The sequence below is a fragment of the Mustela nigripes genome, chromosome 10, assembly GCF_022355385.1.
Source record: "Mustela nigripes isolate SB6536 chromosome 10, MUSNIG.SB6536, whole genome shotgun sequence".
NCBI lineage: Eukaryota > Metazoa > Chordata > Mammalia > Carnivora > Mustelidae > Mustela > Mustela nigripes.
Window position 1 is genome coordinate 2182899 of NC_081566.1, and position 19206 is coordinate 2202104.

At 39.8% G+C, this 19206-nt stretch overlaps 1 protein-coding gene across 5 annotated transcripts in view; it reads right to left on the reverse strand.

Annotated features, from left to right (window-relative positions):
* The window catches only part of KIFAP3 (kinesin associated protein 3), a 163948-nt gene extending 146481 nt beyond the window's left edge, over positions 1-17467 (reverse strand). For 3 of the 5 annotated variants that reach the window (XM_059412420.1, XM_059412422.1, XM_059412425.1), the window contains exons 1-2: positions 17384-17467; positions 1166-1297 (exon numbers count right to left, since the gene is read on the reverse strand). In XM_059412420.1, coding sequence (XP_059268403.1) covers positions 1166-1297; positions 17384-17415 — 164 coding nt within the window. In that variant the 5' untranslated portion in view covers positions 17416-17467. Of the gene's footprint in view, positions 1-1165; positions 1298-16677; positions 16699-16926; positions 17148-17383 lie in introns of those variants that run through there. The other 2 variants (XM_059412424.1, XM_059412423.1) reach the window with 2 other exon arrangements.
* Positions 17468-19206: the final 1739 nt, after the last annotated feature.

Here is a 19206-nt window from a genome sequence, read left to right on the forward strand (position 1 = left end):
AATCACTGTCTGTGGCTATCTTGTGCACTGCAGGATGTTTAGTAGCACCCTGCCTCTATCCACTAGACTGGCAATAGGATCCCTCCAGTTACAACAACTAAAAATGTCTCTAGGCATTACCAAATGTTCTCTGGGGGGAAAAAATCACAACCAGTTGAAAACCACTCTTATATACTTAAAGTGCTTTTCAGTATGCTACACCACCTGGATACAAACTAACACTTTTTTTAACCAGTTAAAATTCTTTTTACTTGGTTCCCAATCAAAATTTATTTTAATGGAGGTAGAAAAGAAGGTTAGGAGAGAATACTAGGTGATCTCATACCTTCTCTACTTCCACAACACTATACAAGGAGGATAAGACAACTAGCAGCACAACTATACGCTAATGAGAAAGGCCATTTCCCAAGGGGCTCCTGAAAGTATTACAAAAGTGGGAAGGAAAGTAGGATGTCAGGAGATGTAAGCTCAATTCAGTAAGTCAGGAAATGCTCATTTTATTAATAACATCTTTCACAGGGCTAGACTTTTAAGGGGTGAATTCAAAGTACATGCCCCATGTGGGAATTCTGGAACTCACACTTCTTTCTACAATTCCAAGGAAAAAAGAACACAGACAGGATCCTCTAAAATAGAAATTTCCTGAATTAAGCTAAAAGTCCCACATAAACATATCTTTTATTACCGATTTCACAAGTTGTAGTAGGTTTTTTTTTAAGATTTTATTTATTTGACAGAGAGAGAGATCACAAGTAGGCAGAGAGTAAGGCGGAGTGGGGGAGGAAGCAGGCTCCCCACTGAGCAGAGAGCCCGCTGCAGGGTTTGATGCAGGGCTCAATCCCAGGACCCTGAAATCATGACCTGAGCCAAAGGCAGAGGCTTAACCCACTGAGCTACCCAGGCGCCCCACAAGTTGTAGTAGTTTATATTCTGTTATAGGATTTTTCTAAATGGGGTAAATTAGAAATGATACTTCTCAGCAAGTTCCCATTATGCTTATGTAAACCTGATCTTCTCTGGAATAAATATACTCTGTATTTATAGTGTAATATAGTCTTTGCTTCACTAAGATGAAGTATATTTAAAAGAATGTCATAACCATCTGTCATCTATGCAGGTATAAGGTTCACTACTTTCAAAACATACACAAATGAAGAAAACTTACATCTTTTGGCACTCTTTTCGTTCTCCCAACATGGGATCACCCATTTCTCCAAGAATGGTAGCTTCCACTTCATACTGAACAATGAGTGCTTTTTCTGATGGATGTACATCAATATTTCCTCCTTTAACTTTCCTATAATATAAAATAAAAATAGACATAGATTAAAAGCTCATAAAAGTTCATGGTTTTTATCCGGTTTCTAGCTCCAAAAGCATGTGGGTTAGACTAACATATGCATTTAAATTAGATTTTCTCTTGACTTGGACCAAGACATAGTCAGTCTTTTCCTTCAACTCTGTAAACTCTGTACTATACTTATAACTCTTGATTTTGCAGAAAGTACCTTAATAAACAGTTATACCTGGGAAAAAATACATCTACACAAGAATCATGCATAAAAGCAAGCCAATAAAATATACAACAGGTTTTAGAGAGAATAACCTCAAAAATCAGCAATTCAAAAACAAAGATAGATGCCCCTAAATTTATTTTATTTCATATTTTATTATATTTTATGATATATGTATATATGTATGTATGTATATGTGTATTTTTTTTAAGTAAGGCTCCATGCCCAATACAGGGCTTGAACTCAATGACACCGAGATAGAGACTTGAGCCAAGATCAAGATTTGGAGGCTTAACCTACTGAGTCACCCAGGCATCCCCCAAAATTTATATTAAAAAGAAATCAATCTGCCTAACAATTAGACTGTTAACTGTATCACAGAATGATAGAAAGAAATTATTTAAACTACAATATTTATCATGTACCATCTTACATAACTGTGTAAATTGTGGCATTAGTACCTAGTCATTCTTCAAATCACATTCAAATAACAAAAAAATGTATGGATTATGTTTTATAGTTATGCATCTCAAATTATAGTATCCCTAATAGTTCCCATAGAAAGTTCCTATATACATCATCCTCCCACCTTTTTAAAGTTACATGATGAATGTTTAATTATTGTAAACCAGTGACAAATTAACCACCACTTGTCACCTGGCCACATTAGAAGGCAACAAAATGAGATGTACTCAAAGAGATTAAGCAACAGAAACAAGATAAATTTCTTACTGTGCTCAGTTGGCTAGTGGGCATCTCAGCCTGATGAGAAGGAACATAATATAATAATGTCTTAACTGATTCTAATAATCAGAAACTCAAAGCTTTTCGTCCATTAAAAATAAATGGCTTATTATGCACATTTTCTACATGATTTTTAAAATGATCTTTTCATCCGAATTCTTTATGAAAACAAAAAAGGTAAGAACATGAATCTGTATTGGGACCATGACTACAAGTCCAGCCCAGAGACAGGGCAGGAAATCAAATACAACCCTAGGGTATACGTGGTCAGAAACTAAACTGATGGTAAGATGTACAGAGCAAGGCTGGTTAAGGAATAAAAGCAGCTAGAAACCAGGCAGGCCAGTAAAAATAATTAGGAAGTAAGATAAACACACATATACAAAATAGGATGGTATAGAGTCCAAAAGGTAAAATAAATGGATACAAGTTGAGGGCAGCAATCAAAAGCTATAGAAATCACAGGACAAAAAAACTAAGAAGAGCTTAATAAAACAGAAAAGATGTATTATATATATCAAGCACTACACAAACTATCTTAATTGTAAAGTAAACTAGTTATTTGCTTCCTGATGAAATGGAGAGCAATCACACTCATGAATTTCCTATACACAACGGGATAACCGCTATATCCAATTCCGTGAAGAGAACCACAAGGATAAAATGTAAGTGCAGATCCTAAGAGGAGTCTCTGACTACCACTTTCACAGTAGGTCCTCCACACATTCAGAGGTGAGACGAAAGCATAATTGTTGTCTTCTGGTCTGATATCTTGCCTTTCTCGAAGAACTCATACATATCAAAGAATCTTATCACTCCTTTCTAGTTTTTGTTTGATTTTTTGTGCCTATGTGTCTTATAATATAATTTAACATGAAATTGATAGTGATGTTAGATGTTTAAGTATCAAGAGAATGAGCTTCCAAATGCTTTCCCTGGAACCCATGTATTAGATTAAAAAAATTATAACTGATTATTAGAATTATTTTCTATTTGAAGCATCTTATGGCACATATCAAAACTGCTGTCCTTTATCTGTAAATTTTTCAACTGATGGAGCCTTCTCAATCAATAACAGCTCTGCTTTATTGTTTTATATGCATAAGGAAACTAGAACCTAAAATATGCTAAATTAATTTAGAAAAATTGTTTTTTAGGTCAATGTGAAGTCTGTCCTTCACAGAGTGATGTAAAATACACCTTCTATAATTCCATGTAGTAACTGTCATTCTGGGGTACAATATTCTTAATTAAACATTTCTGAAGTACATCCTGATGTTTCCAGACTTTACATAGTTGATGGTATCATCATGATCCTTAAAAGAGAAAATAATTGCTCAAAATGCATTATGCATTCATCAATATTCTAGAAAAACAAATATTCATTAATCTTTATTGCTATCAAAAGGACTTATTACAAGTTACCATTCAAGGTGGTAGCATAGGATGACTCTGAGCTCAAAATCCTCCCACAGACACATCAAATCTGTAGCTACATATGAAAAACTTTCCTCTGGGAAAGAAAACCTAGAAATTAGCTACATGACTCCTACACATTAGGTGAATGAAAAAAAAAATCCACACCGAAGTGGGAAGGAGATGCTGAGATACAATCTCACCACAAGCCCCATTCCTGCCACAGTGACCCACAATCAGGAGAGAACTCACAAACCTGAGCTTCAGCCTGAGGAGTGAAGGGTTTAAACCCATACCTAACACAACTTTGAAGACTGGTACCTGGGAGATGAGCCCTAAAATATCTAGCACTGAAAGCCAACGGGGCTTCTGACCATGAGATGCATGGCTACAGCAAACAGAGAAACCGTTCTTAAAGGGCTTATGTGTATGGACTCACCTACCCCAGAGCCCAGGGCGGAGGCAGATGACAGGTGCCCAGAATTTCTGTGAAACAGACTTATTTGCTTATCTTAAAAAGTTAACCTGTGGGCCAGGCAACTAATTTAGTATACATGTATGGGCCTAATGAAATACTTTCCAACGACAGAGGCCAGTGGGTACCATCTTTGCACTGTCCCTCTGCTTTGCTCTGGCTAACCAGTATCTCCCAAAAGGGAGCATGTAGCATGTACCATTGACTGGTGCCCTGATTTCTGCAGATGCTACCCAGGGGTCGCCTCTAGATCACTTGGCTCTGACGGTCATCAGGGCTTACACACACAGGTCCCACGGCACTGTAACAAATGCAGAAAGAGTTCTTAACTGACTACCACCCCCAGGGCACAACAGAGGGCAGAAGTTTGAGGTACCCAGTCTATCTGTAAAAGAAGTCTATTAGCTTATCTTCATAGCTGTGGCCTGAAGGACAGGCTTCTAAATAAACATACATCAGACGACTGGTTGTAATCCTTACCAGGGACCTGGGAGGGCAGCTGTTATCTTCACATTCTCCTTCTGCTATGCTGCAGAGTGCCAGCATCCCCTGCGGAAGAGCTTGTATACTTGTCTGGTGCTCTGGTTTTTGTGGCTACCACCCAGGGCATTCCCCATGATTGCCTGGCTCTGGGGGCCAGCAAGACTTGTGTTCATGATTTCAAAGGAATATCAGCCAAGAAACAGTTCTTAACAGGCTATCGCTCTAGTGATCAACAAAAAGGGAGTAGAAACACCCATCTCCCAGTCTTCCCTCTGAAAGAGGTATATTGGCATACTTTAAAGCTGTTGCCTGACTGGCTTCCAATCAGCCTGAATCTACATGCTGACTGAATTCTCCCCTTTATAACATTGACAGGTCTTAGCACACCTTCAACTACTGAGAGTCACTAGAAGTAAAGTAGACTGCTTGTATAATCACAAAGATTTGACAGAAAAACAGGAGTTAGGGCAGGGTTAAACAACAAGATTCATCTCTTAGATGAGGCACAGAGATTCAAGGAAAATTGAAGAAACAGAGGAATATGTTCCAAACAAAAGAACAAGGTAAGACCATAAGAAAAGACCTTATAAAATGGAGATAAATGCTCATTCTACCTGATAAAGAATTCAAAGTAATGGTCAATATGATGTTTACTGAGCTCAGAAGAATGGACGAAAAAAGTGAGAATTTTCAGTAGAGACAGGGAATATAAGAAAGTACCAAACAGAAGTCACAGAGCTGAAGAATAAAAATAACTGAGCTGAAAAATGCAACAGGGGGTATTCAAAAGCAGATTAGATGAAGCAGAAGAAAGGATCAGTGAATTCAAACACAGGGAAATAGAACTCACCAATCAGAGAAGGAAAAAGAAAAAAAAAAAATGAAGGGACACCTGGGTGCTCAGTGGGTAAAGCATCTGCCTTCAGCTCAGGTCATGATCACAGGATCCTGGGATTGAGACCCACATCAGGCTCCCTGCTCAGCCGGGAGGAGTCTGCTTCTCCCTCTCCCTCTGCCTTTGCAACCCCACTCATGCTTGCTCTCTCTCTCACTCTCTCACAAATAAATAAATAATGTTTTTTAAAAAGTTTATAAAAAGAGAAAAGGAAGGTTATTACATAATAATAATAATGGGGTCAATCCAACAAGAGAATATAAAATCTGTAAATATTTATGCACCCAACATAGAATCACTTAACTATATAAAGAAAATATTAGCAAATACAAGGGAGAAATAAACAGCAATACAATCGTAGTAAGGGAGTTTAATACCCCACTTTCATAAATGGACAGATCATCCAGACAGAAAATCAATCAGGAAACATTGGTTTTAAAAGACACATTAGACCAGATGGTCTTAACAGACATAAACAGAACAGTCTATCCAAAAGCAACAGAATACACATGCTTCTCAAGCATACATGGAACTTTCTCTAAGACAGATCATATGTTAGGCCACAAAACAAGTTTTAATATATTTAAAAATTGAAACATATCAAGCATCTTTTCTGACCACAATAACACTAAAATCAATTAAAAGAAGAAAACAGAAAAATTCACAAATGTGTGGAGATTAAAACATGTCACTGAACAATCAATGGGTCAAAGAAAAAAACAAAAGAGAACTCAAAAAATACCTTGAGACAAATGAAAATGGAAATACAACATACCAAATCAAAGGACACAGCAAACGCAGTTCAAAGAGGGAAGTTCATAGAGATCTCGGGGTCATGAGATTGAGCCTACACGTTGGGGTCTACACTCAGCTAGGAGTCTGCTGGAGATTCTCTCTCCCTCTCCTTCTGCCCCTCCCCCTGGTTTTCTCTAAAATAAATAAATCTATAAAAAAAGAAAAAGAACAAGGCCCAAAGTTAATAGAAGAAAGGAAATAAAGAGCAAAGTGAAAATAAATGAAATACACCTTAAAGGGACAACAGAAAAGATAAATCAAACTATGAAATGGTTGACAAACCTTTAGCTAGATTTACCAGGAAAAAAAGAAAGAGGACTCAAATAAATAAAGTCGGAAACAAAACAGGAAACATTACAATTGATAACACAGAAATACAAGGATCACAAGCCTTAACAATTAATTATACACCAACAAATTGAACATATAAGTGGGCAAAATCCTAAAAAACATTCAACCTCCCAAGACTGAATCATAAAGAAACAGAAAATATGAAGAGACCAATTACTAGTAAGGGATTGGATCAGTAATCAAAAATGTCCCAACAAACAAAAGTCCAGACCCAACTTCACTGGTTAATGCTACCAAACATTCAAAAAATTAATACCAATCATTCTCAAACTCTTCCAAACAAAATAACAGGAGGGAATATTTATGAACTGATTTTATGAGGCCAGCATTACATTAACCCCAAAACCAGACAAAGAAGCCACAAGAAAATTATAGACTAATACCTCTAAGGAACATAAATGCAGAAATCTTCAACAAAATACTAGCAAATGAAATTCAAGTTTACATTAAAAGATCATACACCATGATCAAGTGGAATGTAAGGACGGTTCAACAAATGCAAATCAATCAATATGATACACTACATTAACAGTCCTATGATTATCTCCAATAGATGCAGAAACATTTGACAATATTCAACATCCATTTATGATAAAAACTGTCACCAAAATGAATATACAGGTAATGTGCCACAATGCACTAAAGACTGTATATGATAAAGACACAGTTAACATACTTAACAGTGAAAAGCTAAAAGCTTTTCCTCAAAGACCAGGAAGAAGGCAAGGATGCCCACTCTCACCACTTCTATTCAACATAGTGCTAGAAGCGCCATCCAGAGTTATTTGTCAAGAAAAAGAAGTAACAGGCACCCAAATCTGAAAGCAAGAAGTAAAACTGTCACTATTTGCAGATGACATGATATTCTTATAGAGAAAATTCTAAAGACACCACAAAAGACTGTTAGAATAAACAAATTCAAGAAAAGCTGCAGGTTACAAAAACCAATATTAAATATCAGTTGCATTTCCATACATTAATGATGAACCTCTCAAGAGCAATTAAGAAAATAATCCCATTTATAATTACAACAAAAACAATAACATATCTAGAAATAAGTTTAACCAAGAAGGTAAAAGACCTTTACACTGAAAACTCTAAGATACTGATGAAAGAAACTGAACACAATACAAATAATGAATAGATATTCTGTGCTTATGGACTGAAAGAATTAATACCAATAAAATGTCCATACCACCCAAAGAAATCTACAAATTCAACGCAATCCTGATCAAAATCCCAATGGCATTTTTTCACAGAAACTGAACAAATAATCCTAAAATGTGTATGGAACTACAAAAGACCCTGAATAACCAAAGCAATCTTGAGAAAGAGCAACAAAGCCAGAGGCATCATATTACCAAGTTTCTTTCTTTCTTTTTTAAAAGATTTTTATCTATTTATTTGACAGAGAGAAAGAAAGAGCGTGCAAGCAGGGGGAGTGGCAGAGGGAGAGGGAGAAGCAGCCTCCCCGTGGAACAGAGAGCCTGTCATGGGGCTCCATGTCTGGATCCTAGGATTATGACCGAAGCCCAAGGCAGATGCTTAACAGACTGAATCACTCACGTGCCCCACATTTTCTGGTTTCAAACTATATTACAAAGTTAGAGTAATCAAAACTGTATGGTATTTTCATAAAAAGACATATCTATCAACAGAATACAGAGCCCAGAAATAAACCCACACATTTATGGCCAACTAATTTATAACAAAGGAGACAGGAATATACAATAGAGAAAGGATTGTCTCTTCAATAAATGTGTTTTGGAAAATTGGATAGCTATATGCAAAAGAATGAAACTGGACCATTATCTTACACCATATACAAAAGTTAATTCAAAATGGATTAAAGAGTTGAATATAAGACCTAAAACCATACAACTCCTAGAAGAAAATACAGGCATTAAGCTTCTTGCCCTAGGTGTTGGCAATTTTTTTTTATTTGATACCAAAAGCAAAGGCACGAAAACAAAAATAGATGATAAATGGGACTAAATCAAACTAAAAATATTCTGCTTAATAAAAGAAACAAAAACGAAAAGGTGACCTATTAAATGTGAGAATGTATTTGCCAATAATATATCTGATACTGGGTTAATAGCCAAAGTATATAAAGACCTCTTAGAGCTCAACAGAAAAAAAAAAAAATAATCCAATCTGATTAAAAAATTAGCAGAGGATCTGAATAGGTGTTTTTCCAAAGAAGACATACAGATGGCCAAAAGGTACATGAAAAGATGCTCAAAATCTCTAGTCATCAGTGAAATGCAAATCAAAACCCCAACGAGATATCACCTGTATCTGTTAGAATGGCTATTTATCAAAAAGAAAAGAAATAGCAAGGGTTGGTAAGGATGTGGAGAAAAGGGAACCCTTATACACTATTAGAGGGAATTTAAATCAATGTAGCCACTATGTCAAAACTATAGAGGTTTCTTGAGAAACTGAACATAGAACCCGCAAACCCACTTCTGAGTATTTATCTGAAGCAAACAGCACTTAGTCAAAAAGACAGACAGACCCTCATGTTCACTGCAGCATCATTTACAATAGCTAATACAGAGAAGCAACCCAAGTGTCCACTGATGGATAAACAGATGAAGAAAATGTGGTGAATGTATGTGTGTACATGTGTGAAATACTGCCGTTGTGACATGGATGGACTTTTATGGCATTATGCTATGTGAAATAAGTCAGAGAGAGAAACAGAAATTCTGTATGATCTCACTTTTACATGAGATCTAAGAACAAAAAAACTCAAACTCACAGACACACAGAATAGATTGGTAGCTACCAAAGGTAGGGAGTACAGGTGGGCGAAACAGGTGAAGGTGGTCAAAAGGTACAAAATAAGTCCTGGGGAACTAATGTACAGCATTGTGACTATAGTTAATAATGTTGTGCTGTATACTTGGAAATTGCTATGAGAGTAAATCTTAAAAGTTTTCATCACAAGAAAAAAATTACTGTATCATAATAGATGTTAACTAGACTTATTGTGGTGATCATTTCACAATATTCATGAATACATATAAATCACTACAATATGCACCTGAAACTAATATGTCAATTATAGCCCAATAAACAAATTTCAAATCAATAACCTGATTTTACACCCTAAGGAACCAGAAAAAGAATAAACTAAATCCCAGGCTTGTAGAAGGTAGGAAATAGTAAAGATGGAGGGATAAAAGAAATAGAGAATAGAGGAGTGCCTGGGTGACTCAGTCAGTTAAATGTCCAACTCTTGGTTTTAGCTAAGGTCCTTATTTCAGGATCATAAGAAGCCCTGTATTGGGCTCCATGCTGAGTGTGGAGCCTGCCTAAGATTCCCTCTTGTCCTCTCCCATTACTCCTCCCCTCATGCCGTCTCTCCCTCTCTCTCTAAAACAAATAAATCTTTTTTAAAAATAGAGGATAAGCAAAAGAGAAAATAAAATCCAAAGTTTCTTCTTTGAAGAACCCCCCAAACTGGCGAATCTCTAGTTAAATTAAGAAAAAAGAGAGAAGACTCAAATTACTAGAACTGGAAATCAAAGTGGGATACTACTAGTGACCTTACGCAGATAAAAAGAATACTATAAATAATTGTAAGGCAACAATTAGATAACCTAGATGAAATGGATAAATTCCTAGAAATACACAAACTACATAATTAACTCATGATTTCAAAAGAAACAGAAATTCTGAATAGACCTATATAAGTAATGAGATTGAATCAGTGGTCAAAAACAACTCAACAAAGAAAAGTCCTGGATTAGACAGCTTCACTGGTGAGTTCTATCAAATATGCAAAGAAAAATGAACACCAATCCTTCTCAAACTCCTCCGAAAACTAGATAAGGATGGAATACTTCCCAACTCATTCTATGAGGTCAACATTACATCGGTTACCAAAACATCTGGTTCAACTGACACCAAAGTAAGACAAAGACACCACAAAAATAGAATATCTTTTATAAATACCCTTTATAAAGGGATAGTTCTTTTATGAATATAGACGTAAAAGTCCTCAAAATACTAGCAGAGTATCAAGCAGTATATTATAAGGATTACAAGCTATGACCAAGTAGGTTCTATCCTAGGAATGCAAGGAAGTTATACATATGAAAACCAATCAGTGTAATACACCACATTAATAAAATTAAAAAGTACATGATTATCCCAATTGATGCAGAAAAAGATTTGACAAAACCTAACACCTTTTCAAATAAAAGCATTTAATAAATTAGGAATACAAGAAAATTCAAATGATAAATTCAACTTCATTATGACAAAGGGCATTTATGAAAAACCTACAGCTAATATTTATATTAAATGGGTAAAAGAATAAAAGCTTTCCCTTAAGGAGTAAGACAAGTATGCCCACTTTTAACGACCTCTGTTCAACATAGTACTAGAAGTTCAAGCCAGAGCACTGAAGTATGGAAAAAAATTAAAGCATCCGTATTGGAAAAGAAGAATGCTATCTCTATCTGCAGATGATATGAACTTGTATGTTGAGAACTGTTAAAGCTAATAAATTCAGCAGTTACAGAATACACTATCAACACACAGAAAATCTATTGTATTTCTATACACTAGTAATGAAAATTCCAAAAAGAAAGTTCAGAAAATAATCCCACTTACAATCAAAAAGAATAAAATACTAAAGAGGCGCCTGGGAAGCACAGTCAGTTAAGCGTCCGACTCTTGGTTGGCTCTGGTTGTGATCTCATGGTCTGGAGATGGAGACCCATGTTCGGTAAGATTCTCTCTCCCTCTCCCTCTGACCCTCCGGCTTGTGTGTGTGTGCGCTCTCTCTCTCCAAATAAATAAATCAATCTTTTTTTAAAAAAAGAATAAAAATACTAATAAATTCAAGCACAGAGGTGCAGCATTTCCACAGTGAAAACTATGAAATGTTGCTGAAGAAATTGGTAAGAATTAATAAATAAGTGGGCAGACACCCTTTGTTCATAGATTGGATGACTTGATAGTGTTAAGATGGCAATATTCCCCAGAGTGATCTACAGATTCAATACAATCCCTATCAAAATCCCAAAGGCCTCTTTTACAGAAAAAGAAAAGGAACCCCAAAATTCATATGGTAATACAAGGGACCTCTGTAGCCAAAACGATCTTGAAAATGAACAAAGTTGGAGGACATGCTTTACAATTTCAAAATATACTATAAAGTTACAGTAATCAAAACAGTGACATACTAGCATAAAACCAGATATATAGATCAATGGAATAGAATTGAGTCAAGAAATAAGCCCTTACATCTACCATCTATTGATTTTCAACAAAGGTAGCAAGACCTTTCACTGGGGAAAGAATACCTTCAACAGATGGTGCCAGGACAACCAGATATCCATATGCAAAAGAATGAAATTGGGCCTTTACTTCACTGCATAACTACCTCAAAATGGATCAAAAACATAAATTTTAGAGTTAAAATGATAAAACTCTTAGAAAACATAGAAGCAAATATTCGTGGCCTTGGATGTGACAATGGTTTCTCTTTTTTCTTTCTTATATTTTTACATTTTAATTTCTGTACAGTTAATATACAGTTTTATGTTAGTTTCAGGGTACAATAATATAATGACTCAACAATTCTGTACATCAGCCAGTGCTCACCATAAGTGTATTCTTTAATCCCATCAGCTATTCCACCCATCCTCTCAACCACTTCCCCTCTGGTAACCAACAGTTTGTTCTCTACATTAAAGTGTTTGTTTCTCAGGGGCGCCTGGGTGGTTCAGTGGGTTAAAGCCTTTGCCTTCGGCTCAGGTCATGATCCCAGGGTCCTGGGATCGAGCCCCGCATGGGGCTCTCTGCTCAGCGGGGAGCCTGCTTCTCCCTCTCTCTTTGCCTGCCTCTCTGCCTACTTGCGATCTCCTGTCTGTCAAATAAATAAATAAAATCTTAAAAAAAAAGTGTTTTGTTTCTCAGTTTGTCTCTCTCTCTCTCTTTTTTCCATTCATTTGTTGTTTCTTAAATTCCACATATGAGAGAAATCATATTATTTGTCTTTCTCTGACTGACTTATTTCACTTAACATAAGTCTCTCCAGATCCAACCACATTGTTGCAAAAGGCAAGATTTAATTCTTTTTGATGGGTGAATATTTCAGTGTGTTTTGTGTGTGTGCACAAACACACCACTTCCCCTTTGTGCATTCATCTTTTTTTTTTTTTTAAGATTTATTTATTTATTTGAGAGAGAGAGAGAGAGCGCGCACACAGGAGCGCGCGCACGGGTAGGCAGAGCGGCAGGCAGAGGGAGGGAGAAGCAGGCTCCCCGCTGAGAAGGAAGCCTGATGCAGGGCTCAATCCCAGGACCCTGGGATCATGACCTGAGCCGAAGGCCGCCTCTTAACCGACTGAGCCACCCAGGCGCCCCATATCCATTCATCTTTTGATGGACACTGGAGCTGCTTCAATAATTTGCTTATTTATAAATAATGCTGCAATAAACACAGGTCATCTATCCCTCTAAATTAGTGTCTGTATTGTTTGATCAATACCTAGTAGTGTAATTACTAGGTCACAGAGTAGTTCTATTTTTAACTTTTTGAGGAACCTCCACACTGTCTTCCATAGTGACTGCACCAGTTTGCATTCCCAAAAACAGTGCATGAGGTTCCTTTTTCTTCACATTCTGGCCAACACTGGTGGCCTGTGACTTTTATTTTAGCCATTCTGACAGATGTTAAGCGATACCTCATTGTTAGTTTTGATTTGCATTTCCCTGATGATGAGTGATGTTGAGCATCTTTTCATATGTCTTTTGGTCATCTGTATACCTTCTTTGGAGAATGTCGTCTGTTCATGCCTTCTGTCTATTTTTTAATTCAATTATTTGTTTTTTTGGTGTTGAGTTGTATAACTCTTTATATATTTTGGATACTAACCGTTTTTCAGACACGTTGTTTGCAAATATGTTCTCTGATTCTGTAGGGTGTTTTTTAGTTTTGTTTTTTCCTTTGCTGTGCAGAAGCTTTTTATTTTGCTACATGCAAAAGAATGAAACTGGAACATTCTCTTACAGTATACACAAAAGTAAACTCAAAATGGATTAAGGACCTAAATGTGAGATAGGAAACCATAAAAATCCTAGAGCTAATTATGTGGTATAAAGTAAGGGTCTAATTTAATTCCTTTAGGTGTGGATATCCAATAATTTCTCTGACATCAGCTTTAGCAACATTTTTCTAGATAGGTCTCCTGAGGCAAGGGAAACAAAAGCAGAAATTAACTATTTGGCCAATTATTTCTTAAATAATGGCATCAAAAGAAACTAAAGAAAAAATTAAATTGGACTTCATCAAAATTTAAAACTTTTGCAAAAGGATACTACAAAGAGAATGAAAACAATAACCATGGAATGAGACAAAATATTTGCAAACCACTTTTCTGGTAAGAGTCTAGTGTCTAGAACATATAAAGAACTCTTTCCTCCAAAGAAGATAGACAAAGGCCAAGAAGCACATGAAAAGATACTCCATGTCACTAGTAACTAGGGAAATGCAAATCATAATAAGATACTACTTAACATCCACTGAATGGCGATAATTTAAAAAAATAAATAACAACTATTGGTGATTCGAAAATTTGGAGCTCTCATACACTGCTGGTGGGAATGTAAAATGGTGCAGTCACTGTGAAAAAGTTTGGTAGTTCCTCACTAAGTTAAATATAGAATTAGTACATGACCCTGCAACAACTAGGGATAACCAGAGAGTGAAAAAAGGTATTGAAACAAAAACTAGTACAGGAAAGCTCAAAGCAGCTTTACTCATAATAGCCCAAAGAAACATTCTAAATGTTCATCAATAGATGAATGGTTAGTCAAAATGTGCTATATCCACACCATCAATTATCATTCAGCCTTTAAGTGGAATGAAGTACTAATGAATGCTAAAACGTAGATGAATGTTGAGAACATTATACTATATAGTAAAAAAGCTTTACACAAAGGCCATACTGATTTTGCTTATCATATATTTAGAGCACTTACCATAAATACAATAATTACTTCTGATTATATATGATTTGAAGTCTGTACTCCTTGCTACATGATAAGCACCATAAAGCAGAGAAAGTACGTATCATTCACCCAATACTTTTAATCGCTCAGCTGAGTGCCACATGGTAGATTTTCAAAAATTACTGAATGAACGAATGAATGAATGCCATTTACTCTTAGAATTCTACACTGGTTCCCCACTGCTTTTACAATTCTCAACTGTTTACTATGGCTCCTAATTCCTATAAGATTTGGCCCATTTTTCTTTGTAGCTTTATTTTCACATCATTTAATCACTACTTAGTGAGTACTTATGTTTGTTCCAGGCACTGTGGTGTGTGCTGAAGACAGAATGACAAGTAAGATACATAGCTCCTGAGCCTTTTGGAGCTTTTAGACGAGGAGAAAAGACAAACAATAACAAGATATGAGTAAGGGTGGGTAAAGACAAGGTATTTGGTATCATGAGTACCTAGCAGGTATAGTGACCTGGGTTGTGGATTGTGGAATGAGAAAACGGAAGCTCAGGAAAGACTTTTTGGAAAAAATGACATTTAAGCAAAAATAGGAAAAATGAGGAGTTAGCTAGGTGAATAATAGGGCAAGTTCCAGACAATGAGAAGGGCATTTGAAACCTAACACTGCAACACAGAGATCTAAAAGAAGTTCTTTCTGTAAGGCTCAGGTATGAAATTATTGGGGGTGGGAGGGAAGCAGAGAGACAGAAAGCTGAAAAGGCAGGTGTTCTAACTCTAGAAGCAATGGAAAGCCATTGGAGAGTGTTTTAAAAGGAGGCTAAAAAATCCCCAAATCACAAATAATTGTCTATATTTGTGTATCATCTGATTGAGGACATGCACTATGCCTATTTAATCATTTCCCCCAGTAACCAGACTAACAGTAGGCATATACTGGGTATTTTGTAAGTGTTCATTAAGTGCTACTGAATCAAAGCTGGTAGCAGAAGAAATGAAACCGGATTCCATTCTACACCCTACTACACACTTAAATATAAAGATATTCGACAGTCCTCAGTAAAACCACAATAAAACTCCTGAAACCAACTAATTCCAATTAGACTGAATCTATTGGATTGAAAATAGGTTGCTTTCCTGTTAAACATGAAATCTAAAAGTAAAAATATTCCAAAAGGAATATATGTAATCATTATCTAAGAACCAATAATGAAAATGGTTTTGCTAGACATCAGAAGCCATCGGCCTGTAAGGTTGTATGTCAGCAACAGCAGCGCACACTTATTATTCATACTGTCAGAATTACATAAAACTGAAGAGAGTCTGTTTCAACCTTTCCAAATTCTGACCTTATTTTACTTCAAACACCACAGTGACTGGTTGATTTTTCTAACTCCACATGACTATAAACATAAGGAACAGGTTGAGAATTATGCCTAAGGGTCCGTACGGGTCCAAGAATCCTAATAAAAAGCTATCTTTTGGCACACCTGTATTACACGAAAAGAAGCTGACACTGTATCAGCGGCTCTTTGTGTAGGATAATCCGGAACATAACGTTGAAGGAGAACTAATTTATTTTCTTCTGTCATAAGATGTTCGATCGAGATACTTTATCAATGTAAGTGAGGCCACAAAGACTGTAACTAGTCATGACCACATAGTGCGGCCAAGATTTTCCTGACGAAGCCCGGTTATCGGCCAGTTTCAGATACATTCGTGAGCGGAGAGAAAGGCGGGCAGCGCAGAGTGCCCGGCTCCCTGTTAAGAACCGACTCGAGGTCAGGGATCCTCTGTGCTGAGGAAGGCCGTGCCCAGCCAGCTGGACTCGTGCGATGAAAGCACATTATGACCTGAGATACTGCCACTACTTTACATGCATGTTTCCTTTTCATATAGGGTCGGCATCTCTCTCGTAAGGTTCTATGTGCCCCATATCTAAAGGACACTGTGTCCCAAAAAATGCCCGTGACTCCGCCGGGTAGGTTAGCCTGACAGGAACAGTGACTTAACCCAAAATGGAGAGCCTAGTTCGGACCGTCTTCCACGGGACGGCGGCTGACGCCGGGCCCAGGGCCAGGTGTCCTCCTCCTCGGGGCTGACCTCGTCTCTGAGCGGAGTCAAGTGAATGAGCCCACGGACACAGTTTTCCTCAGAGACGCTGACAGCACCCGGGCCGCGCCCCGACAAGCCCCCGACAAGCCCCCGACAAGCCCCCGACAAGCCCCCGACAAGCCCCGGCGTCGGGACCGCCCCGCGCACCCGGCGGTCGAACGCGCCGAGCGGCTGCGGCGCAGGAACGCGCGGGAAGGAAGCCCCCGGCCGGCCTCCCACCACGTCTCTCCGTCGTCGGGCCGGAGGCGCGGGGCAGGGAGCCCAAGCCGGAGCCGGACGGCAGAGACGCCAGAGCCTCGGTCCCGGGCTCGCAGGGGTTGCCCCGACGCCGGGGAACGGAGCCCCCGGGGGCCTGCGGCGCAGGAGCACGCGGTCTACTCGGCCCGGCCGCCGCGTCCCGCCCAGCCAGGTAAGGGGCGGGCATCCCCGCGCCCCGAGGGCCCTTCGCGCCCCGCCCGGTGCACCCCGCCCCGCCCTCTGCGGGGCTGCCCCCCGCCGGCCGCCCCGCCTCTAAGCGGCTAGCCTTGCCCGGTGACACCGCAGAGCCGACCCACGGCAGCCGGACCCGGCCGGGCGGTGGGAGCGAGCCCCGGGGCGCGGTCACCTCTTGAGGTATCTGGCGTCCTCCCCTTGCATGGCGGCGGCGACGGCGGCGCGGGGGTGAGCGGAATCTGAGGCCGGCGGAGCGAGGCCGGCGGACGGCGGCCCCAGGATCCTCACACCCAGAGGCGATGACAGTCCGGAGGCCTGCGAGGCGGGGCGGCGGCGCTGCGGTTACCACGGTGAGGCCGCCGGCTCCTCCCACCGCGCCCCGGCCCCGGAACACTGCGGCGACCCGGACCCGCCCAGAGCCGGCTCCGCCAGCGCCGCCTCAAGGCGCATGCGCCCGCTGCGCCGCGCCGTCTGCGCAGGCTCAGTGTGAGGCGCTGGGCCCTGGGATGAATCTGACGCGCCCTAGAGCGGAGCCGGGTTGGGCGGGTGCGGTGGGGAAGTGGCCTTTGATCACCGCCCCCTTGAGGATGGAGATTGGAAGAGTCCTCCCGGTCCGCCCCAGGGGACTGTCCGGTCTTAGCTTCGAAACCTGTTTTTCCGTTAACCTTTTATTTATTTTTTAAAATTTCTATGTTTTAAATTTGTTTGCAGTGTCCCAGAATTGGCTGTCCACGCACCAGAGCCGTGCTCCCTGCGGTCATGCGGCCCTGGCAGGTCGCCGGGCACCAGGGACCGGGGAACCCGCTCGGAGCGCCGTGCGGAAGGAGCTGCGCTGACCGCGCGGAGCGGCTCTCAATTTGCAGAGGCGGTCGGACCCTCCTACGAGGTGGACACAGCCGTATCCCCTGTAATTCAGGCCACCCTGTGACCCCCACTTCGGTGTTCGGAATCCAGAACGCGCTCCCGCCCCGCCTCGCCCCAGCCCGCTCGGTCCACGCGCACCCGGGCACGCTCTCCTACGAGCGCCTGCAATGCCAGCTCCTACCCTAGTAATCCCGAACTCAAGGCACCTTCACCTTCGGACTTGCTTCCTCCGAGGCTGGCCATAGGGAAGAACTGCTTTGGGATCTTACCAAGTAAATACCCCGGGCTTCCAGCTCTGTGCCCACGGGCCCAGCTCTCACATCCCTGCAGAGGACTTAGTTCACTTATGCGGTAAACACTGACCCAGGGTCCGCTTTATGCCAGCACCAAACCAGGCCCTAGGGTTTCAAAGAAAACACCTCTCGCCCCTTTCCTCTCCTGTAATCTCGTCGCTTACTCTCTTTCAGGTCTGCATTTCCTGTCACCTTGGGCCGCCTCTGCACAGCTGTTTCATTGTTCTGCTCAAATGCTGCGCAGCGCGCGGAATGTTGAATATAGACACAGGCCATACCTGCCAAGAGCTATTATTTTTATCTGCCTACCCATTCACACCAACTACACTGTTTCTGTCAGTGTTGTAGTCATTCTCTCAGTCTTCTGGAGAAGAAGATTTGGAGCGAATTTGCCCTCTTATTAGGCTGTTAGAAAATTTTATCATCTCTTCCTTCAAGATACTCCCGCACTCCAGCTTTTCTTCTCCACCCTCACTTCATTCATCTCACCACTTCATACCTGGAATACTGCAGTTCTTTCCTAACAGGACTTCCTATTTTCTGTTTTTTCCAAATATTCATTCTAAATATGATATTACATTTTACAAATCATTCATAGCTAGATTACCTTAAGACCTTCACAGTATCTAAAATTGCCAGATCACAATATCCATTAAAATACATAGCTAATATAACAAGCATTCTTGCAAAATACGCTTCTTGAGATCAAAGATTCTTTTGCTGTGTTAATCACTATACCCTTAGAATAGCATCTGGCCCATGGTTGGCACTAACTAATTACTGGGACACTTGGGTGGCTCAGTTGGTTAAGCTTCTGACTCTCGATTTTGGGTCAGGT